Source organism: Protopterus annectens, chromosome 8.part0, assembly GCF_019279795.1.
Source record: "Protopterus annectens isolate FY-2018-M chromosome 8.part0, PAN1.0, whole genome shotgun sequence".
Lineage (NCBI taxonomy): Eukaryota > Metazoa > Chordata > Ceratodontiformes > Protopteridae > Protopterus > Protopterus annectens.
In genome coordinates, this window is record NC_056741.1 from 1,221,168,595 (window position 1) to 1,221,194,023 (window position 25,429).

General features: G+C 37.4%; 1 protein-coding gene across 1 annotated transcript in view; it reads left to right on the forward strand.

Annotated features, from left to right (window-relative positions):
* LOC122808441 (scavenger receptor cysteine-rich type 1 protein M130-like) overlaps window positions 1–22,255 on the forward strand; it is a gene marked incomplete in the record, with an annotated part of 758,816 nt that extends 736,561 nt beyond the window's left edge. The window contains 1 exon segment of the mRNA XM_044079404.1: window positions 21,866–22,255. Coding sequence (XP_043935339.1) covers window positions 21,866–21,906 — 41 coding nt within the window.
* Between the last annotated feature and the right edge of the window lie 3,174 nt (window positions 22,256–25,429).

The window sequence follows — 25,429 nt, forward strand, 5'->3', positions numbered from 1 at the left end:
ACTGTCTATTGAAAATAATTTCTTAACAACCTACTCTCCTAAGGTGCATAAGAAACTATTGTAAATAATTTTGTCTAATTGATTTTAAGTTGCTCTCTGAACTCAGCGTTGCATACTGTTACATTTACTATTAACTTGTGTTTTAAACATTGTTTTTCAGCTTTATTATTTTTTTCTCAATTGAGAACTCTAGATTTGTTTATTACTGTATTGATTTGTTATATTACTATTGTGTATTCAGTGTACTATTTGTGGAGCTTTTCTCCCTGGGCATCTGCTGACAAAGGGCACTAGCTCAGTCAAACTATCCCAGTCAACAAATGTTACATAAATAAATAAATAAATAAATAATATAGAGGAAATTAGGTACACCATTTGTGAATGGATTGCCTAAAATAGCAGGCCATGTGAGGTGAAAAATGGGAGTATTAAGAAAGCTGGAAATAAAACCAGTTTTGAGTATGTTATCTGCATCACTTGGAAAGGTGGTAGAATTAAGATAATTGGATAGTTCATTACTTAGGGAACTATACTCTCCTAGGAAAGTTTTTATCTATAATCATTATAGTCTTGTGTTGGTGGGGGAAGCCTTTTTGCTTAGAGATATGAAAGTAAGATGTGGCCATTTTTATATTTCTCTGGTGCTGTCAAGCAGTAGGATAATTGGTGGCCTGCCAGCTTTTACAAGTAGTGTCTCATTGTTTCATTAACTGCTTTACATCAAAAGTTAGCTAGTGACAAGTATTTCCCCCAAGTCATCATTGTTATGTTGGATAAATATTGTTTTGTAAAGGTAACAGAACAAAACTAAATAGCTAAGTATTGTTAATGCAATCTAAGTGGGACCAGTCAATACATTCCCAGTGTGGAATATTACTGAGCAAGATGTCTGTAAGGCTGTCTGTAGAGGAACTTTATCTTAGAAGTGTTGGTGAATTTACTAGTTATGACAGACCAAACAAAGAAGACATTTCACTAACTTTTAGACAGAATAGATGTAGCCAATTTATATTTAGACACCTGGTAATGTAAAGTTGCATTTGTATGGCCATTTTATATGTTTGGTCAAAAGACAACAATATATAATAAGCAAAATGCCGAACTGCAACTGATCGAACACAAGTAATTAATCAGTTGCCTATCAGAAAGAAAAAGAAAAACACATTTTTTGCAGGGGGGCTAACTCTGAAACTGCACTGTAGTTGGGATAGGGGAAATTTCCCAGTACCCATTTTACTGTGATCCTGCACAGAAAAAAGATGGTATGTTCAATAAGCTGATTTCCAATCAACGGCTGTACTGGCTTCTTTTCAACAACATGAAGTTTCAGTGAATTGAAGGTAATTCAGATACATAGGCATATATCAAATTACATGAAAATACCATGAAAAACATAATGTTTGGAACTAAAATTTTGAAATTCACAAGATCAAAATGCACAAAAGCTAAATTTTAAAACTTATTTTATTTAGGGGCAAGCCTCTCTGTACTTTCCACATCCCCTGCAACTTAAATATACCGACTTTGAGATCACAGACCAGTGGGAAAAGGACAAATTTTCATACCCCACTGTACTACAACCTTGAACACACATGCCTATGTTGGCTTTAGTTTCTTAACCATTAAAACCAACTTTCAGAACTTCGATATTTGACTAAACCACTTGTACACATAGATAGATAGATGGAACGATAGCTAGATACAGATACAAAAAGGAATAACGCACAGTACACATATAAGCACTTAATGCATGCTTTTAACAGTAAATATTGACTTGACAATGATATTGCACATTAGACAAGCTAAAAAACCTTCTAGAAATATTTTGCAGCAATAGAAACATTCCTTGGGATTCAGTAGCAATCATGTAGGCGTTGCACGAAGCCTACACATTGTCAGCATGACAGCATGATGAACATCAGTGCTAATCAAGTATGCATATTACTCATGGTGCCTGCATCTTTGCAAGCACCTTTTTGTGGCCAGCAATTGTGCTCATGGCCATGGAAAAGTGCTTGCAAGCATGAGCACCGAATGTAAACAAAACAGCTTGCATGTAGAAAGTGCTAGCATGACAGCATGCACTGTAGCCCAGACATATTAAGGGCAAGTACAGGAAAAGAATACAGGAGGAGTAGAAGTGAAATGGAGGAATTGTACACAAATTGTGTCATACTGCATAATTAATTAATGTTGAAGTGGAAATGTTTAACGTATACTCATATACCGCAGGCAAATGTGATGAACTGCATAAGAAGCATTTCTGACATAAATCATGCGATACTGATGTAATGATAATTAATGTCAATGACAATACCTGTGTTGTATGCATAAATAAAAATAGACATGCTAATAAAGAATGTGATATGAATATAAAGCTGCAGTGTAACAAACGTGAGTGAAAATGTGATATACATGTTAATGAAATGCTGAATGGAGATAACAGTTAGCGAGGACAGAAGATACATTATGGGATGAATGCATAGACTGCAGTCATTGCATATGAGATGTATATACAGGGGAAATCATGTATACAAGCCATCACCAGTGCTGCATTCATCACCTCAGCATGTATACATAAGAATAAAAGAACCTTATAGCTTTAATGTCAGGTACATGAGAAATTGACATGTTTTTGAAAGAAATGGCAGTGGCAACAATAGGAAAGAGGTTCATAACCTATGAATATGTAATAGACAAGCAAGTGTTGTATACTTATGTAAATTCTAATTGGTAATCTAATAACACACAACATACTTAAGTGACAAATGACAAGAGAGATCAGAGGTCATGTCACGAGTCCAGTTTTTCCATTGGTGATTTACAAACATCACCACCATCATAATACTGGGCATGATCACATGGAATTACAGGGAACAGTAACATAACAGCAGTTCAACAGAAGCAACACAATAGAAAGTGCGATAACAGAAGACCAGTCACAGTTTCTGATGGTCTGGCAGTTTGCCATACAGTAGGAAATATTTATGGAATTCCTCATCTGCCATTAAGCTGTATAGTGTGACAAAAACAGTCACAGTAATAAAGACATGTCTGGATGAAGACATAAAATACAGAGCATAATTATCTTGTGAATAGGTAATGCATGTAAGCAATGAATGACATAAGAAACATTTGCATCATATCAGTTTTGAAAACATGCCAGGACAGATATCAGAGAGATACATAACAGTCATAGTCATGTCATGAAGCATCCCCTTGAAGGGCTTACAGAAATTTTCTATCATATAAGGTGTATGGATGACCTACCTTATAGGACAAAGCCTTAAAAAGGTGGCCCTATGAATGTGCCGTAACTATTGTCAGCATGATAGACAGATGTTACAGATTCAAACCCCTTCCTATTATACTGTTGACTGCATGTGCCATATCAGATAGCAATGGAGACTGCCTTGGCATAGTGGTATGTTGCTCTGACTGTAGTGCACAGGGTCCTGGGTTCAAGGCTTGGCAGTGAAATGCATGGTGGTAACACAACATTTGGTGAGAATAGTAAAGGTGTTTACCTTGCAGACACAAGGTACAGGGTTTGATTCAGACCTTTGAGGGAAATTGACTAGGCTTAAAATGGCCCACTCAGGCAGTTAGCCAAGTACTTATCTAAGAACCTATAATAATGAAAAGAGAATGGGACCCCAAACTGAACCTTGTGGCATTCTGGTGTTTGGGATGGCAAGTGATGATAAGAGGTTGTTAGTGTGGACTTGAAATGTTCTATTTTATAACTTGATAGTGTTGTGGCCCGAAGTAAGTTTGTTCTGTTTGTGGAAGGATGGCATAATGGTTAAGGTGTTTACCTTACAGACACAAGGTGCAGGCTTTGTTTCTCACATGGGGTAATTAGCTAGGCTTGAAATGGCCCACAAGGGCAGTTAGGCTAGTACAAACCTATGAAATAACTGAACAGAATTTGTGCACTAATAGAAGATTTACAATTATAATATGAACAATCAGATTTAGTCAGACTATGGTAAAGAAGCTACACATATTACTGCCCACACAGCAGTGAGGATTACAATATCAGTCATTCTGGGCAAGGAATCTGTTTCCATCATATGGAACATACACTGTCCCAGAATTGAACCCTAGTCTGTCTGTGAAGGTATGCTATACAAGCTACTCAATGTACATACAAAAGGAGCACTTACAGCACTATACGCCCCAAATAACCATTTCACTGCCATACACTCACAACCCGTGATGATATATCATTGTCCAATAAAAATGGATAACAATAAATAAATACAATGGTGTTTATGTAAAATCAGTACATTCATATAATGTTATCCCTTTCAGGAATTGGACAGAAAGCTATGTAACTCTACTAACTAATGACATCTGGATCAGCCAGAAGAACCACAAGGGAAGTTTTAACACTATATTGTGACACACTACCTATGTTAACATATTACATCAGATGTATGTGTAATAAAAAATATTTGAGATAAAAGGGATGGCAGATGCCTCTCCTACTGTAAATGGACACATTATAACTGTGGTGGATGCCATTCATGCATTACAGTATAAGGTCCAAAATGTTAACAGGCACTGAATGTGGATATTGAACACATTAGCATTTGGTAACATAAACTATATGATATTGTACAGGATGAATGCATCATGATAGAAGAGTCAGTACAACTGTGAGATATGTTGTTATGTAAAGGCACTGCATCATGTTATTGCTGTAAGGGATATGTGGGCCTGTAATAGCTCTACTAAGTCAACAACAGACAGCATGTTGTTTCATTCCCTCATGTCAGAGGATAACAATTCCTGCATATGTCATGTAAGGAAAATATAATCACATGTCACCATTACCCTGAATAAATGCATTGCCATGTTACAAATTATCATAGCTTTTTGTAAGAGGGATCATCTATATGTGTATACAGCAAATGTCTTTGGCAACAGAGTTAGTGACATAGATAGTCACATTAAGACTGACACAAGATAGTCTGAGCAGTAATGGCTGGATTTAAACTAACTACCCATGATCATGAGCTAAAGCTCAGTGGCTGAACTGCAAGTGCCACATGACATGTTGAGGTACAGTTGGGACAATGCACAGTTAAATGCATGACATCATTATTGCTTCTTAGCTGGATGTCTGTGCTAAAAAGTGGTTAAAGTGCACATTAACACTGTACAGCAACACATCATATATGTCTTTGAAGAATAAGTATATACAGTATGAGAGTGAAAGACACACTTACTGCTGGCCTCAAAAACCCTACACATGTAGTTACACAATGTAAAATGCACAGTATCAAATTCACACAACACAGGGGAATTTGCACAGAAGCATTATGTAATCATTATATGGCCAAAAAGTTATTTTTCCCTGTGGGCCACTGTAAATCCATCTCATAATTAGAAGTATACATAAAGGTGATTGTGAGATGGCCAGTGGTGGCCAATGGTATATGACAGTAATCACAGTGCCACAGGAGAATACTGAGTAGAAGTGTGACATATAGCATCTTTGAATAGATAACATCAGCAATGATTTGCCAAAGAGATGTGCCTGGTAAAATGATTTTTTTAGCCATTTGAGGTTGTAAAAGTTGCTACTGCAATTGTGTGCAAAATAATCCTGAATTCCTTTGCAGTCACGCTTGTAGAAGTAAAGCACTGCTGTATTTGAACTCCTACCTATTTATTTACACATTCTAGAGAATGGTGTAGGACATGCAAGCTCTGCAGAAGAGGTCTAACAGTTAAATGGTGACCATTCACTTGCGAAAAAATGATCTCATCAATGTGTTGCATGAGGGGTGTAGGTAAACAATACAGGAAAATCTCATTTAATGCAAATTCGATATGAGTGATAATCAATTAGCTCATTTAAGCAAAATGATACTATTTTCCGCTTTAAGCAGCTGATTAATCAGTTAATGCAGTTATCGTTTTCCTGCAAATTAATGCAAAAATGAAAATATTACTAATTGGCAACTCCTGCGTGTGGGGCACACTACGAAAGAGAGACTCACTCACTGACAATCACCTCCAAGTTATCATCGTATGTGCCACTCTTACTTTTCATTTGCCCAAGCTCTTTCATTCAATTACATTGGCACTTCTGCCACTTAGCATATGAATTGCATAAATGTTAAGCTTTATTATATGAATTCTCTGCTATAGATAAGCAAAAGAATGATAAAGAAAGCAGCAATAATAAAAGAAAAGAAAAGTAATTATGTTAGAAGAAAAGCTTGAAGTTATTAAAAGACACGAAAGCAGAAGTAGCGATGCAAAGATCATATGAGAACATGGATAGAGCTATTTTTTTATTTATCATTTGTTAACTGGGAAAGTCCGATTTGGAACAAAGCCAATTTTTAGTGGAGGCCCGGGGAGAAATGCTCCAGATGCATGTCTTTGTAACATGGGAGGAAACCAGAGCACCCGCAGGAAACCCACATGAGCACAGAGAGGACATGCAGATTCCACACAAAAGGCACCCAGCTGAGAATTAAACCAGAGAGCCTCTTGCTGTGAGGTGACAATGCTACTGCTGCACCACTGCGCTGTCCACTGCAGCATTCCATGTAGCTAGTCTACAGTTTGGACCATACTGCTCAATTGTACAGGTTTTCACAGAATGTCCAGATTTTGGCCTCATATTTTTGGTCCATTTTTCATAAAATTGTGGCTTTCTGGCAAATTAGTGCAAATCATTAAAGACTGAAGTTAGAAATTAATGACAGATGTTTGAGTTTCAGATTTCATGCTCTTCAGAAAATTCATGCTGATGAAAAACCTGTTTTTCTATTAACTTTCTAAGTTTGTAAAAGCAATATTTAAAAATTGTCCCTAACTTTGGTCCTTTGTCCCACTTTTATTTGTGGCTTTGTCCAGGTTTCTTGCTCTAAGAGGTTGAGAGGTATGGTTTGGACTATCTTAAGTAAATGCAAAGAATACAAAGAAAAGTTGCTTTTTCTTCTTTAAGCATGCAGATCACATGAAACAGAAGCAATTTTATGATAGTGATGGAACTCCTTCTAACAATTTGGATTGAGGATTGTAATCAGAAATTAATATCTCTTAGTACAAGGAATATTCAGACAAAAGCTCTCAATATCTTTACAAGATTGAAAGAGACAAAATTTCAAGGATAAAGTGAAAACGTTACAGCTAGTTTAGGATGGTTTCACTGCTTTAAAAATCAAGCAGAACTGCATAATATAAAAATGACTGGGGAATCTGCAAGCACTGATAAAGAATCTTCAGTCAGGTTTCTGGAAGTTCTGCAAAAGATAATTCAGGAAGGAGAGTATGACGATCATCAGAATTTCAACGTAGATAAAACCGGACTCTTTTGGAAATGTATGCCTACAAAAACTTTATAAGCTAAAACTGAAGCATCTCGACCATGATGCAAAGTCTCTAAAGATTGCCTTACAATTTTATTGGGAGGCAATGCAGAAGGTGATTTTAAGCTCAAACCTATGGTAGTTTACTGAGCACAAAATCCAAGACCATTAAGAGGATATAACCAAAAAAGATAGTCAGTGATTTGAAAATCAAACAAGAAAGAGTGGGTGACCTAAACTCTTTTTCTGAGGACTAGTTCAACTCATATTTTTGGTGACTACTGCAAGAAGAATAATCTGACTTTTAAAGCCCTTTTACTATTAGGTAATGCTCCAGTGCATCCTAGTGGACTTGCCAATCTGAAAGAAAATGTCAAGATTGTTTTCCTGCCTCCCAAGTACAACACCACTGCTTCAACCTATGGACCAAGGGGTCATATCATCTTTCAAAGCTTATTATCTCTGTAGAACTTTTAGCCAGGCTATTCAAGCAACAAGTGAAGAGAACAGAATTTCCCTTCCAGGGTTTTGGAAGACGTATGATGTAAAACAAGCAATTGAGAATATGCATTCAGCATGGGAAGACGTCACCATCAGCAATATGTGTGGCAGAAGGTTTTACCTCACTGTGCAAATGATTTCACTGGCTGCAATGAGCCAGCAGATAACATCACTGAAGAAATGTGCACAATTGGAAAAGAACTTGGATTCAGTAAACTCGATGCTGATGATGTGAGGAATGTCCTTGATTCTCATTCAGAACAGCTGAGCGAGGATGATGTCCTTCAAGTAGGTCAGCATGCATATGAATAAGAAGATAAGCAAGAACAAGAGGAGATCGTTAGGAAGTTTACTGCAAAAGAACTTCAGTGAGCTTTTGGTCACATTGAGAGGGCAAAGGAAATTTTGTTTGATGCAGGCCCAGATATGGAAAGAAGCGCCAAAGTCTGCTGCACTTTGGACAAAGCAATTGCCAGCTATTGAAAATTACATGGTGAAATTAAAAAAGTCAAGCTCTGTTCAAACATCGTTGCTTAAATATTTTGCAAATAAGTAGTTTATCATTTAAGTGTTCATTTAGTAAATAAAAACTCATGCATTGTTTTTTATTCTTTGATGTTTTTATCCTCTACTATAGCTTATATGTAGTGTATTTTTTTTTCAAACTAAATATATAAACATCATGGTGGATTAATTACAATTAATCCTGTTGCTTATTGCATTCAATTAACATGAATTAGCTTAGCACGTGGTAATTACAGGATGAATTAATCACATTAAGCGAGGTTCTCCTATATGATTTTTTAACTGTGTGCGCTTATTCCTTCCCCACAAAACACCTGTCATTTGAAAATAGAAACATAAAACATTAAACTGATATTTTTGGGCAGATTATGACAAAAGTCATGAGCAATGTACAAACAGTATGCATAGCTACAACACACACACACACACACACACACACACAGTATTTCCCCTACATTGAACGATGAACCTCCTAAAGAGATATGGATACAGCAACAAGCATTACACACACACACACACATACACACACACACACACACACACACAAGTATTGAATCTCCTACCTATTAGGTTACACAATGTGAAAAAGCACTGTATTAGTGGAATGTGTCACAGTAGAAGTCTGCATCATAAGGGTAGACAGTGCTCTTTTGTCAGGATGACCTCATCAGTGTGTTTCATAGGAAATGTTTCAGTAAAAGATGGGATAAGTGAGGTGTGTGCACATTAAAACGTATTCGCTTCAGGGGAAGTGGATACAACAACGAGTATCACATAAACACAAATGACTTATGTGGAGCATCCAACCCCTACCTATCTAGTTACACAATGTAGAAAGTACTGTATTAGTTGCAACAGCCACAGAGTAAGTCTGTTTTTAAGGTTAGACAGTGCACTTTTGTCAGAATAATCTCATCAGTGTGTTTCAGTAAAAATTGGGGTAAGTGAGCTGTGTACACATTTACATGTATTCTCTTCAGGGGAACAAGCATTATGCAAACACAAATTACCTATCTGGAGCATCAAACCTCCTATCTAGTTACATGATGTAGAAAGCACTGTATTAGTCACAAGTGTCACAGGAGAAAGCTGACACTTGTGTAGACAGTGCATTTTTGCCAGGGTGACCTCATCAGTGTGTTTCATAGAGCATGTTTCAGTAAATACAGTGATAATGGATCTGTTTGCACATATAAATGCATTTTCTTCAAGGGAAGTGGATACAGCAGCTAGCATTACACACGTGCATGGGATGTGCCCACACACACACACACACACACACACACACACACACACACACACACACACACACTCATTACCAATGTTAAGTATTGAATCTACTACCTATTAGGTTACACAATGTGAAAAAGCACTGTATTAGTGGAAAGTGCCCCAGTAGAAGTCTGAATCATAATGGTAGACAGTGCTCTTTTGTCAGGATGACCTCATCAGTGTGTTTCATAGGAAATGTTTCAGTAAAAGATGGGATAAGTGAGGTGTGTGCACATTAAAACGTATTCTCTTCGGGGAAGTGGATACGAGTATCACGTAAACACAAATGACTTATGTGAAGTATCCAACCTCCTACCTATTTCTTTACACAATGTAGAAAACACCACATTAATGGCAAGCACCAGAAGAGAAGTCTGATTTTTAAGGGTAGACTGCACTTTTGACAGGACGACCTCATCACAGTGTTTCATAGAGGATCTTTCATCCAAAATTGGGATAAGAGAGCAGTGTGAAAGGTTAAATATAGTCTTCTCAGGGGAAGTGGATACAGCACTAAGTGTTATACACAGTCAACACACACACACACACACACACACACACACACACACACACACACACACACACACACACACACACACACACACACACACACACACATGTTCCATGTTGGGCATCAAACCTCCTACTTATTTAGTTACACAATCTACAGAACAATGTATTATTCAGAAACACGACAAGAGAAATCTGATTTTTAAGGGTACAGAGTGCACTTTTACCAGGATGACCTCATCAGTGTGTTTCATAGAGGATGTTTCAGTAAAAAGTGGGATAAGGGAACTGTGTGAAAAGTTAACTGTATTTTTCTCGGGGAAAATGGAAACAGTACCAAGTGTTGCATACAGTTGCACATACAGAGACACATACACATACATTTCCTATGTTGGGCAAAAAGCCTCTTACCTATCTAGTTATACAATCTAGAGAGCACTGTATTAGTTACTGACATTAACAATGTGAAATAGGACATTAGAATTTTTTTTTTAAATCCACTGTTTGGAAGAGATGGTACAGGTTATGCAACAAATCCATATGTGTGCACAGAACAATGTAACATCACTATGATTTTCACATGTAAGAGCATACTTCTCTACTGAAATATAGATACTTTCCTTAATATACACAGCATTACTGTTAGGGATATTGACATGTTTCACATTACTGGACAACATACACATTGACTTTTGTTCACCAGTGGATTATCAATCAAACATTAATGTGACTTCATGTCAGGATGATTACACACTTGTATTGTCTTATACTTAATCTATGTGCATTGGCAAGACAAACATGCAATATATAGGACAATATAATGCCATATAACAGTGACGGATTATGTGAGAATAGTTTTGCCAAACTTGTAACACAGTTGCAATTGTAAACACTCTAAAGCAGACATATATTAAAGTCAACATAATTCAGAAATCAAGATCACCTGTTGACAAAAGTAATACAGGCATACAAGCATTGTGCAACCTAAAACAATAACTATTTGATTTTCTTTTTTATTTTACTGTTTCAGTGCAGCATTAATAAACTGAATTGTGCTGCTGATGGTAAAGTTTTAGCACATGTGTAATAATATCTTAAAGTGATGAACTTAGAATGGGAATTATTAGTACTCTATGTTGCTCAGTGGTGACTTTCACCCAAAGATCTGTATAAGGCAGGCTTCACAAAAGGTAGCAGTCACATTAATATAGCAGCATGATAATGATGTGTTAAGTAAAGCTGTAGCTAACATTTATAGCCACAGGAGTCAGGCAACACATCCTGAGACATTTTTTCATCCATCTGTATTTGAAAATTTACAGCATGCCAAGAAAAACATTTATACCAGAGTACTATTTAAGCATACCATGTAGGAAATCATACTTTTATTAGGTAACATTTGACAGCAGATTTCAGCAAACACAAATACATGTATTCATCTTCATTACCCTATTGACTACTGTAATCTGTGCATTCAACTCTTCAGCTTGTTGAAAAGTACATTAAACTGACTAAACATAGCTTAGCACAGCAACTCAAAGTTCAACAAAGTAATACGGATGAAGGAAATAAATTCACAAGATACTGCCATAAGCTGCGTACTTCCATTTAGCCTTAATTGCACTTTTTGCCTTGTGCTAGACATTATGAAAATGCAGAGATGGAAGATTAATGATATATGACAGAACAGATATATCAACAGGATGACTTGAAGGCAGAGGCAAAGTAGATTATGATAGAAAAAGGATAACTGTAGCTCAAAACAATATGCAACCAACAGGTACACATATATTAGTGCACCAAAACAGTCATTAACACTTAGCTAATGGCTGGATGAGAACCCTTGAATATATTCAAAAATCTTGCCACACATGTGAGCATTACTACTTCAAAACATTAAAATAACACAATTGAAGCACAGGAACAACTTACTGAAGCAAAAGGGGTGAACAGAGAGAGACAGATGGAGACAGGAATAGCAATGATATGTTTTGTGAGACATGCAGGGAGATCTATATGGTGTTTTAGTCTTACTTATTAAATCATCACTAACCTGTCATTCTCTGTACAATAGATACAAATAAGGGAGTAGGAGAGCTCAATAAACATGAATACCTAACCAGGATAAGATAGACTTAATAAGTGTCCCTGTTGGAGTTGCAATGTTTTTGAAAGTGATGTCTTGCTGTACTATTCCAATATTATGTTAAGAAAATGTTTTATATGGACAGTAGACCCGTATGTGACAGGTGGAGTTTCTTCTCTCGGTACTATCCAGAGTGCTAAGGAAACCACACCATTGCCAGGTGGGTTTGCACTACATATGGTAGCTTAGACTGCATTTTTCACTTTTTTCCTTGGGTAGTGAACTGTATTTGTGCACTGCCAAGTGGAGGGAAAATGTAAATTAAAATGAAAAAAAAAAAAAGTACATATTGTGAATAATTGTAATGAGATCTGAAACAGGATTCAATTAATGCTTCACATGCCTTAGTTCTTTCAATTCACATGAGGTACACCTTGTTCCACAAAGACAGGATTGTGACAAGTAGAATGTCTCCTCTCAGTACTGTCCAGAATACTGAGGAAAGCACACTATTGCCAGGCATGTTTTCAATACCTAAGACAGCCTAAACTAAATTTTTTGCCTTTTTCCTTAGGTAGTGAACCATGTTTGCACGCTACCAAATGAACAGCAAATCCAAATTAAAATGACAAAAAAGAAGAAAAGTACATATTGTTAATAATTGTAATGGGATCTGCAAACAGGATTTGTACAATACTTCATGTGCCTTATTTCTCTCAATTCACTTCAGTTACTCCTTTTGCCACAGAATTTGACATCTCCCAGGTGTATTCCTTGAAGTAAGTACTATCCATGTTGCAGAGGTCCGCTGAATGACACCAGGCATATTTACTCAAAATAAGGCAGCCTAAACTAAATTTTTCACTTTTTTCCATAGGCTGTGAAATGTGTTTGTACAATCGTGAGCAGAGAGCAAATGAAAAAGACATTAGAAAATAAATATATGATAGAGAAATGAAGCAGAAGGTAAATTAAATGCAATGATGGGTACATATAGCAATGACCAGAGCAAGAATTACATTCAAGTAAATATTCATCCTCCTCACATCTCCTTGCAACATCAGACATATACTTTGTGGAACCCATGATCAGTTAATGAAAAAATAATGTGAAAGTGGACAGAGAAAAGGTTGAATGTTCTTAGCAATAGTGACAATAGTTGTCTTTTAAACAACACAATGGTATCACAAAAATAGGATTAAATATGTATTCAGACCACCCTCTGTAAAATTATTATTTAAGTGGATTCAAACCATGCATCAGATATCCTTTATGTCCAAGCTCACTGCACTTATACCTTGTGCCACAGATAAAAGTTACCTGTCAGGTGTATTTTCTTCACTGAGTACTATCCAGAGTGCTGATGGCCATGCAATACCACTAGGCTGGTTTGTGCTACATAAGCAGTTTAAACTAAAATTTTCATGTTTTTCCTGAAGCCATGAAAGTAAATTTCACACTGTCAAGTGGTGTAAAAATGCAGAAGTCAATATTTATCAGAAACAGTCATACAGCTTTTTGGAAATAACCACTTGACGACACATGAAATTAATCCCACTGTATATTTAGCAATGAGCAAAGCTAGTACTGCATAATAGTGATCCATTCGGCCTTCTCAGACCTCTTTGCCACAGCAATAGCATCATGTATGTTATACATTATCGATACTTTAGATAATGCCATGGACATGGAGAGGGGCAAAGTGAACAGCAGAAATGAGGTCATTGTTCACACAGCATGCACAATCAACACTGACATAATTTCAAATTACTTATCTGTCTGCCAATTTTAGTAAATATTGGCCTTACTTGAGATCACACATCAACACATTCATGCAACAAAAGGAGTGTCAAAATTTAGTATGAACTCTCTCTCAGTAAAAATGATTTGGAACAGGTTTTGATCACTGCATCACCTGTACAGTTTCTCTAAACTCAATACCTTTATACATTTTCCCACAGAGTACTAATGTGACAATGTTAACTTCTTCACTCAGTACTCTTCAGACTACTGAGGAAAGTGCAACAATGCCAGTCTTCATTGTGCTATTGATGGCAGTCCAAATAAAATGTCAGTTTTCACCTTGGGCAATAAAACAAAGTTCAGTGCTATTGACCACTGCAGGCCAATAGAGCACAATGCCAAATGGCACTCAAATGATACAAGGAAAAATAGAAAAGGTAGATGAAATACTTTAAATGTACATTTCTCATGTTTAAGCACCTTTGTTATTTTGCAACAAGGACCTGTATGTATTTGAACTCTCAAACAAGGGTATTGAGAACAATCATTTAAGAGTATTTCCCATAGTTGCCACAGACAAAGACATAGATTAGCAAGGAGAAAAAATGTAGATGTAATGAAAATGTGACACTGTATCAAATCACATTGAAAGTACAACAGAAACAAGTTATAAAAGCTATCCTTTCTCATTAGACCATAAATGTCTGGATAATTTGAATATTGCAAACAGTTAGGATACCCATGTACTCACAAAATATTAAACAAAGACTGCAAATACTGCATGTGTATCCCTTTCTTTCAGTATGGTGCCTCATACCCCTGCTAAACAGGGGTCCAGGGAAGTAAATACTGTGGGAAGAAATAGCCAAGGAATTGTTATGGCTAGGCTTGTACAGGCCCTAGGGCTGATAGCCTAGTACCAACCTATGAACCGATTCACTTATCTATGCTTTCTAATAGCAAATATATCTGCTTTATTGCCATATGTTATCTTTACCAATATTTAAAGTACTCCCATGAATATGGTCAATATTTCTTATGAAGGGGCAGTAACTGTGGTAATTAAAGCCAGCATTTGAATGTTAGGACTGTTACTGTCCTAAATCACTCAATGTACTTTCAGACTTTTTGGTAAATCTCTTCTCCCTGATATACCCTCAGTAGATATGCATTAAAGAGGGGAGACACTGAAAGCTGATTGCTCCTGCAGTCAGAATAATCATATACAGCTGCAAGCCATTAACAGGGAATGATTCTCAATTCTCACGCTTACATTGCTAGCGTGTATCCATGTAATTGCATAGGTCCTTACACTATGTTTACATTCCCTACACTTAGTGCAGATTCTGATATTCAGAAATAATAATGATTTAAAATGTCATCTCACAGGGCTGACTCTCCATTATATATAGCTAATTGTGTAGTTAATGCCATTGTATCATACTGTGGAAATTGTTTCAATCCAGAGAACTTGATACTGTTACAAAACAAAACTTTTGGAGAATTATCAACTTTCTTTACTGCTGTTTTGTCAAAGTACATTGCTATTTCTTATATCAATTATTTAGTTTAACATTATAAGGTGAATTGCACTGACTGCTGAAAAGCAGTTTTTTTATCTTAAATTTTTTTCATTTATCTTTTTCTTTTGGCATAGCCATGTTTGCATTACTATAAGTAATGCTACAGAATGCTATATGACTTGTTTTTTAGCTTTGTATTTAATTTGTTTGCACAGTTATTGCAGATGAATGTATTCTAACTTTGAATGAAGATCTGGCATTTTTATCTGAGTTAGCAGAAAAAGGAAAATATGTTCTGTTTGTAGAATTCTACCTGACTGACCTCCACAGTAGTGGAGATGGCAGCTATAGTTTTGTCTTACATTTCTACTGCTACATTTTTAATCATTATTGTTAATTCTGCAATGCATTGCACAGTTCCACCTGTGTTATCTCCATTACAAAAGTGTTATAGATTGGTTTTGATAGTTGTTCTTCAAAAAATCTATTTGGTAGTGTGGGTTGTCCTAACTTGGGTGTAGTCATAGAGAGAAATTAACTTTTAAATTGTTTATGTGCACATTGGATGCATGTAGTCACACATAATTGAGCTCACAGCCATCTTGTCTGTGTGTTACATATGAAATTATGTGTGCCTGTTTTCTGTTTCATTTCATACAGGACTCTTGTACCCAAGACAAAATCTGTACCCCACAAACCACCATGTAGTGATGCAGAAAATGAGGTCATTATTCAGGCCTTACATCACCATTGAGCTTTCTTGACAGAGAGATATAGATGTGACCAATCTACCTGAGACAGGATATGGCAGCAGGTGGCTGATGATATTAATGTTGTCAGTGGGCATGGGAGAACTTACACCCAGATATGACACTGGGCAAGTTACATAACTTCTACCCACCGTAGAACAGCTACAATTGACTGGGAACAGGTGGCTATGGGGGTTAGTCCTGCTACCAAACCACCACTAACTGAAACAGAGGCATTCTTGTCCACTGTCAGAGATCCATATAGCTTGGCAAAGGGTTCCACAGAATCCTGGATGTTCGCGCTGATATGGACAACAGTACCAGAGTGCTGCAAGCAGACCCTCCGGGTATGCAAAATGTAAGTGTCATTGTTATATCTTTATATGCATAAATTTAAGATGCTTGCTTTCTCTCTCTCTCTCTCTCTCTACACACACACACACACACACACACACACACACATATATATATATATATATATATATATATATATATATTAGAACAATAGCTGTGAGTCAGACTACAGTCATAGAGAAATAGTGGAGGTTGTTTTGGGGGCGGAGGCAATCCAAATTTCATTAAATTTTTGTATGAGAACATTTTAAATCTGCACTTGTGAAGGAGATTGCTGTCTTTTTTCTTTTTTCATTTGCATTGTGATACTAACCATTCCTCATATACAGGCACTTCTGGATTGCAGGTTGCCAACCCACCTGCACATTGTAAGCACACATTTGGTTATTGTTACTATTGTATATAAGGTAGATTCAGGTCTATATGTGAGTAAAGTCTGTGTTGGTTTAGCATCTTTAACATGCCTTTTATATAAGGAAAATATGTGACCTATATTATTATCCCTTGTTCTGCTTGTTGTTTTTATTGCATATATTATAAGTGAACCTGAGAGTGGCACTGTGGAATGCCTACTACCTGATATCAGAGTATCAATAGTCTCTGAAGATGGTGTTAATGAAGAAACACACTCTGTAGGTGCTAAGGATCAGCCTGATGCTGAGGTTGTGGCTCCCACATCCCCTGCCTGTATTTCAGACACAGTTAATATGCCTTTGCATACCTATGACACAGAGACCTCTGATATAGGACAGGTTGAAGGTGAGACAGTTGATCAGGCTAGTGTGATTACTCTGGTTGTAGAGCTTGTTGTTTCCACAGTAGCCATCATGAGGGCATGGTACTACACAGTTGGGATTAGTAGGAGTGCTTGGAGGAGGACTGCTGTCCGCTCTCCTCTTGATGCTGGTGTGTCATTAGGTGCCAGTAGACATATGTGTAGGGCCGTAGTGGAGGCACAAACATATTCCCCGTAGGGCATCAGAAGAGACAGTGTGACTACTAAACATCATGCATTTTGATGTGAGTGACTCCCTGAGTCATGTGTGCAACTTCTTAGACAGCATGAATGGCACATTGGATCGGGCAGTGTCTGTGATGGAATATCTGTTGGGGGAGGGTGGGCATCCACGTGGTCAGAGAGCTGCTATATCTTCTGGTGTCAGCAGATGTGGCCATGCAAGATTCCCACTCCCATAATAACACTAAATTCACTGCTTAATCAGTGATTGTGAAGTCTACATCCAGACGTGGTAAGCCACAAGGTTGTGGTCCTGTATGTAGTTATAAGAACTCATCCAGCATACATTGCTTACATTCAGGTAGGACCCTGACTTCTAGGCAGGGCCATGAAAGTAGTAGTGCAACTCCTGGAAGAGATGGTTCTTGTGGTTGGGGGTGACTACCCTGAATTGAGTATTCTGCCATACACAGTTCACATCTCTCAATGGTGCCATGACATAGTGCTAGCACAATGCTTGATTATGTACATACACACACACACGCACACACACACACACACACACACACACACACACACACACACACACACACAGAAAGAACATTTTCAGTTGCCAATACCACTTCACATGCATGCAAACTAGGTAAACAGTACTGTTGAGTGCTATACATCTGTTACTACCAACCCTGAACACTGTATACTCTGAGCGATGCATGTATTTCTTACTTGCTCACACTCACTTCTTTGGTGTCAGCCTTTTCCTCTCACACCCCAGCCTGTGGAAATGATGATGACTGTGCCCTGCCCTTTGCACATGTCTTTGTGACTTAGGGCTGCATATATGTCTGACGCACACAGTGGATAGCTAATGCTTGCTTAGTCACAAGCTTGTATTTATCAATATGCATTGCAGAAGAAATGTTGCTGATTTGTTTGTTCATACTCATTTGTGAATGATTGCTTCTTTAATTGTTGAGCCTCATGGTATTTCAGTAAATACTGTCATTACAGCACTGGAAGCATTAGGTAGTACACTTTTGCTTCTTGGAATAGTTGTGCAGATGAGGGTGTTATTGACCTAATACATGTTTTATAGATGACAGTCAACTGAAATACTTGATGGACAGTACTGTTTGCAATACATAAGTGAATATAGCAAAAATATGACAGAGGAGATATTACTGACATAACTGTACACCTCAGACACATGCTCTGCTTAGGGGCATATTACATATTTCCATATGACAGTAATCAGTTCTATAATATTTTTATTTTTGTTTCAGGTTCCACACTTACCTTATTATTAGCGTTGATACAAATTGTATCATTGGGTGTTGTCCCTGTCTGCTGGTATCAGAATACAGACATTACATGATTAAGTAAAGTTTGTGCTGTTTGAAAGGTGTTAATCTTCCTGTTTGTATGTGGGTGGGATCTTAGACTTTGAGCTAGGAAGTATCTGTGCTATCCTTTGCCTCTTAGCCAGAGCCAGGGTATACTCTGCACACCTCCTTCTGCCAACATCATCTGCAGCAGGTGGTTCTTCCTCAGACTCCTCATCTGTACCTCCTGCTGCTGGCCCTGCCTGTGGTCCTTGAAGCTGTGGTCCAGCCACATGCTGTCCTTGTTGAAGCTGTTTCCAGAGAATTTTATTGTGTAACATGGCACAGAGTGTAAGTATTTCAGCAGAGGTGCTGGTTCATACTGCATTGCACCTCCTGATGTGTCTGGACAATGGAACCTTGATTTCAGCAAGCCAAACATACATTCTATGATATTCACAGTTTGAGCATGGGCTTCATTTTATTGTTTGATTTGTAGCTGTTATTAGAGTTCTTGCAGTGCTACCATGCCAGGAGGCAAGTTGTGAAGAACTGAAGAATTCTACCAGCCTTCTTTGGGAAATGTGTGTGTGTGTGTGTGTGTGTGTGTGTGTGTGTGTGTGTGTGTGTGTGTGTGTGTGTGTGTGTGTATGTGTGTGTGTGTGAGACAATAATAATTTGTTTAAAAATTGGTTAGCATGGATAAGCAGCACTGGGAGACACTGGTTCCCAAGCAGAGTGGTGAGAATGGGGCCTGAGATAGCAGGCCAAAAGATAAGCTCTGTTACTCCTAAGTGTAATCTCTGTCTCTAGCTTTCCTGTCACACCAGACATTTTTCTGCTGTTGTACTTATGCCAAGTATTCCTGTGCCATCTTTATGAACTACCTAAGCCTAGTTCTGAAGTTTCAGACATAAACTCCAAGTTTATCTGATATGGGAGTTACTATATATAGTTTTGGGGGTGCAGGATACTTTTTGTATGCTTTATAATTGTGGGAGTGTCAGTGTTTTAAATCATAACATCCCAAGGTTTTAGACATACTTTGATTGAATGAGACAAGATTACTCATAGTAAATACATTTTATTAATAACTACACAATAACAAATGTATGTGCATAAGTATACAGTACTGTCAGTCTCTACCAGTGCTGCACTCACATATGGGTTGCTTTAAATGGCAATGCATACAATGTAAATGTGCTAACTAAACACAACTGCCCATGTTGTGCAATAAAACCTTGACGAAATGTACTGTATACTCATGGTATTAAAAGCATGTGACACAGCAAGTTGCATACACATATCTGATGCTGGGTATGTTAAACACCCAGGGGTTTTATTCCAACATGAAGAGACTAGATTCCTTGTCCAGTATGGACATTACAATGCATCATTAAAGGGTGCTTCTGATGTGCTCTCCTTCAGATATAAGGGAACCTGAAATTTAATCATTAAGCAGAATGATCAAAATGACAAGTTGTGAAAAAAGCACAAAAAAGAATTACATAGAAATGGGTTTTTATATAAATAAATATATATATATATATATATATATATATATATATATATATATTCACATATATATATATATATATATATATATATATATAGATATATATATACATGGATATAGACAGAAAGACAGATGGATACATGCAAAGAACAAAAAGCCAAAGAAAGAAAAATAAAAAAGTCCTCCAGCCTTTGTGTCATAACCATCTAAGAATTTTAACACAATAACAGCATCCCATTTCTGAGTCTAATAAACATTGGTACAACAACCATTTCAAATAAACCAGATATAACACAACAATAGACTCTAAACGGCATTCTGTATCATAAGAAACCATTGAATAAGCATAAAAATGAAGACCGATGCAAAAGTTAACAACACAACCATTTAGCAATGTGGACAGTACTAGATGCCAAAATCCTTCAATATTTTTGCAGTCCAAAAAATATAACATAAAAACTCTTCCCTCCACGGTGTGGTGCTAAATACATATCTTCTGATTACTGTTTGTATTTTATGTGTTTCTGCCTGACTGCCTAATTCTATAAATGCCTGTCAGACCCTGCATTATGAGTAATCATTTTCAACATGCAAATTATATGCAAATATCATATAAATGCAATATATAGTTCACTGTTTCCTTTTGCCAAACTGAACAATACTCCAAATATCTTTATACTTAGAAAGCAAAATGTTCTGCAGAATTAAATGGGTTGGACTATAATCCACTTAAAAAAGATGGGGAAGAGTAAAGGAAAAAACTAAGGATGAATCAAATTAAGACATCTTTTTAGAGTCATGAAAATAATCTCAAAATATCTAATAATTCCTTTTCTAACCCACCTGGTAGACAAAATACCCCACTAGAACAGAGTGACCCAAGATGACTGAAGTAAGCAAATATACCTTCATCTAGAAGGAAATTCTAAAGATTTTCCCTGTTGCCTTTATTAAAAATCTCCTAATCTGTATTAACACCACCTCAGCTGTCTACCAGAATCAGTTCATATGTCTAGTAGAACCAGTCTACTTCAGCTCTCTACCCAAATCAGTCCATATGTCTAGTAGAACCAGCCCAGTCAGTAAAGTGCAAATAAGTTTGTAGTTCTTAGCAAATACTATGTCTCCTAAATGTATCTACGCTTTGAAGAAATGTGGATTATCCTGAGCCATGATTATATTTGCAGTAATCAGAAATTAAGCTGTGAAATAGCTAGAAATGCAGTCTAAATATCTCAGTAAGTACCAATGAACAAAACTGTAAAACTGTCTTTTGAGGATTGAGTTATATTTTTATCTAGAATGATCAAATCACACCCAGCACTACACATTAGTGGTATGTGTACTTTTATTAAGATAATAAAGTTAATCATATGAAATGTTAGTATCAGTTCCATTTTTACTGTATTTGCTGTTTCTACCCACAAAATGTCTAAGAAGCATGCGACTAACTTATGTTTTTTTTTCAGGTAACCAAGATGACAACAGACTAAATCATGCTACTCCATAATGTGCCTCAAAATTGTATAGTCCAAAGATGGTTTATAAAGATTCCTTGATGTAGCAAATATCACCCAGTGGCATGTAAGCAAATACTAATTTAGTTGCTGGGTATGTTGAAGACACACAATTGGACTGAAGAGGTAGCAAACTTCCTGTTCCAGAGTTTAGATTGAAATAATGCATCCTAGTGCTGCAGCATATTCCTAGTGAACCTTGTTAAGTGCTATATGTTATTAAACATTACAATGCTTGCTAATTTTTCAAATTGCAAATACAAATTGCAAATACAATTTCATTCAGAATTTTTAAATGTGACTAGTATGAATCATTGAGAAAATAAAATTTAGTATTATGCAGTTTATTGTCTAAATGAATGGCATTATTACAACTCTATGTGTTTAAAATAGATGTAAATGATTTACTTTGACAACAAGATGCCAGTAAGGCATGCACAAATGTTTAACAAGTGATATGAAAAATGTCTTTAAGTGCTACCTGTGTTAGTAATACCATAACCTTAGGGCATAAGACAGCCATTCTAAATAACTCTGAGTGAAAAATGCCACCTTAAAAATTAAAAAAACTAGCTAATGAAAATGGATACATCTTGAACAGAATCATGTTTAACATCATCTGTAGAGCATATGACAAATGTGCACTTTATTTCTTTGTTATTTATAGCACTTTGTGTACTGTGTATTTTTCTAGCTAGTATCACTGTGTGTGAGGTATTAACTGGAAAGTGTCCACTTTTATTAAGCATCTGTTGGGTTGTTTGTTTCTGATAACTTGTTGCAGTTAAACTCTTTTTTCTAGAGGCTCCTTTAGCTGTTTAAAACTTTCATTTAAAGGCTCACTGCTGCTTTTCAGCTGTGAGAAACATTTCTGCAGTTTGTTTCCCACTCTCCCTCTCTGTTGGTATAGTGTTTTTATAGTTGGTGGCTTTGCAGTTGCCCGCCCCTAGTGTAAATTTGATCTGGGACCCTCCTCCCAGTCTAGTGTCATTACCTCATTCTACCCAGTACAGGGAGAACATTTGAGAAGGCCAATCAGCTTATTTTCTGCTACTCCTTTCTCTCTTTCCACTTAAAAAAAAAATTATCTGCTTTTACTGTATTTGTGTTTCTTCCTACTTTATTTTGCTTTTGTGTCATCTTAAAAGTACTCAGTTGTATTTATTACTGCTTGGTGTCACTCATTCTAAGCCTTTTAGTTTAAGCACTTGGGCTTCAGACCAGTTGTTTTACATTAAGAAGGTTTGTGGTTTGCACTGTAGTGGCAGAACAGGTAGCTTACATCCTTCTAAGTTGGGAACTGCTGATTGAGGGCTCAGTGTCTGCTATTCTAAAAGTGTATTAATTCTGGTTTAAGCACTTGGGCTTCAGGCCAGTTATTTTACATTAAGAGGGTTCATGGTCTGCACTCTTGTGGGAGGAGAGGCTGGACTCTGCCCTTCTGAGCTGGGAATTTCTGGTTAAAGGCTTATAGTGCCTGCATATTTGAACTGCTTCTTACTGAAATTGGTACACCTTGTTTGCTGTAGCATAGACTAGATCCAGGCCTGCTGAATCTAGCTTTGTTTGTATAACTTGAGCACTAATCCAGGCATTCTTTAAAGTATTCAGTTGTATTTATTACTGCTTGATAGTAACTTGATTAAAGTGTAGCTATCATTCTAAGTCTTTTGGATTAAGCACTTGGGCTTCAGACCAGTTGTTTTACATTAGGAAGGTTTTGCCTGCACTGTGGTGACAGGACAGGTAGCTTACATCCTTCTAAGTTGGGAACTGCTGATTGAGGGCTTCAGTGTCTGTTATTCTAAAAGTGTATTAGTTCTGGTTTAAGCACTTGGGCTTCAGGCCAGTTATTTTACATTAAGAAGGTTCGTGGTCTGCACTCTTGTGGGAGGAGAGGCTGAACTCTGCCCTTCTGAGCTGGGAATTTCTGGTTAAAGGTTTATAGTGCCTGCATATTTGAACTGTTTCTTACTGAAATTGGTACACCTTGTTTGCTGTAGCATAGACTAGATCCAGGCCTGCTGAATCTAGCTTTGTTTGTATGCTTGTTGTTTGTTTGCTTGTTATTTCCCTGAAACACTAATTCCACCTAAAATGCGGCTTTTCAGTGCTTCTGTGGATCCCTAGTGATATCTGCATTGCTTACTGTACTTATTTCCTTGTTTCACTTGAAAGAAAGTTACTGTTTGTCATTTTGCATTTAAGTTACCTGTAACACATTGAATTTAAGTTACCTGGCACTTGCTCACTAAAGCAATTATATAAGTCAGCACTAAAAAATTAAAAGCACTACACCCTCACAAACTCCCCTTGAGTACCTTGTTCCCCATTGGCCCTTTTTTCAATTATAAAGGAATTCTCAATACTATTCTAGCATGTCCAAAGGTCAGTTGTCAATCTCCTCTCTGGTCCAGCTGGTGAATCTGGGAATCTTGAGGCAATGTTACAACTGCCTCATGTACACAGACAATCCTTTCGTCCTCCCAACAAATTCCAACACATGTGAGAGATGCAACCATATAGCCAAACTGGAGGCTAAGCTCTCTCAACTCAGTACTGGCGTAACCAGTCAGGAGGAGAAGGAAACCACACTCACTACAATTCCAGTCTCACATAGACCTACCATGACAGCAAACCAAACACATAAACACAGAAAAACATACTCGGAGGCTCTAAATAAAAATCTGCCTAAGCAGCAGAGACCTCCAAAGCAGACACCCAAGCAACCGCTACCCCAAAACAAAACACGTGCAACACATAGCTCACAAAGCCAGTGTGCCAAACAATCACAGCCCTTAAGGCTAAACAACACACCTGATACACTTGTAATAGGGGACTCTATCGTCAGGCACACTGACGTCCCACTCACCATGCTGAACAATGAGAAGGTCATGGTGAGCTGCCTGTCGGGCGCTAGGATCTGCCACATAACACAAGCACTCAGGTTACTCAAAGGCAAGTACAAATATGACTCAGTCATTGTCCATGCTGGTGTGAATGACCTGAGACGTACCTCCCTGGACTACATGAAAAGAGACATAGAGGAGCTCTCTGAGCATGTAGCCCAGGCCGGTATGACCCTGACCTTTAGTAGCATCTTACCCTCACCAAGAAAGATGCCACAATATGAAGACAAGATGATCAATTTCAACAATTGGCTTAAGTATTGGTGTCATTCAAAGGGGATCCCATGCCTGTCAGCCTGGGATGACATGCTCGACAAGCCACGATGCTTCGCTAGGGATGGCTTGCACCTGTCACCCCTGGGCTTTCGAATATTGGCAAAGGCTCTTGCTACCCCCATAGTGCCTTTTTTAGGCAAGGCTCAAAGACAAACCCACCTCCATAGGTATCACAAGGGATAAGAAACTAAGAGTAATGCTACTCAACGCCAGAAGTCTAAACCTCAAGATGCACGCACTCAAAACTCTCCTTAGCATGGAGAACATCGATATCTGTGCAGTAACAGAAACCTGGTTCAAGGCTCCTGAGAGCACCCCAGCACTACCAGGT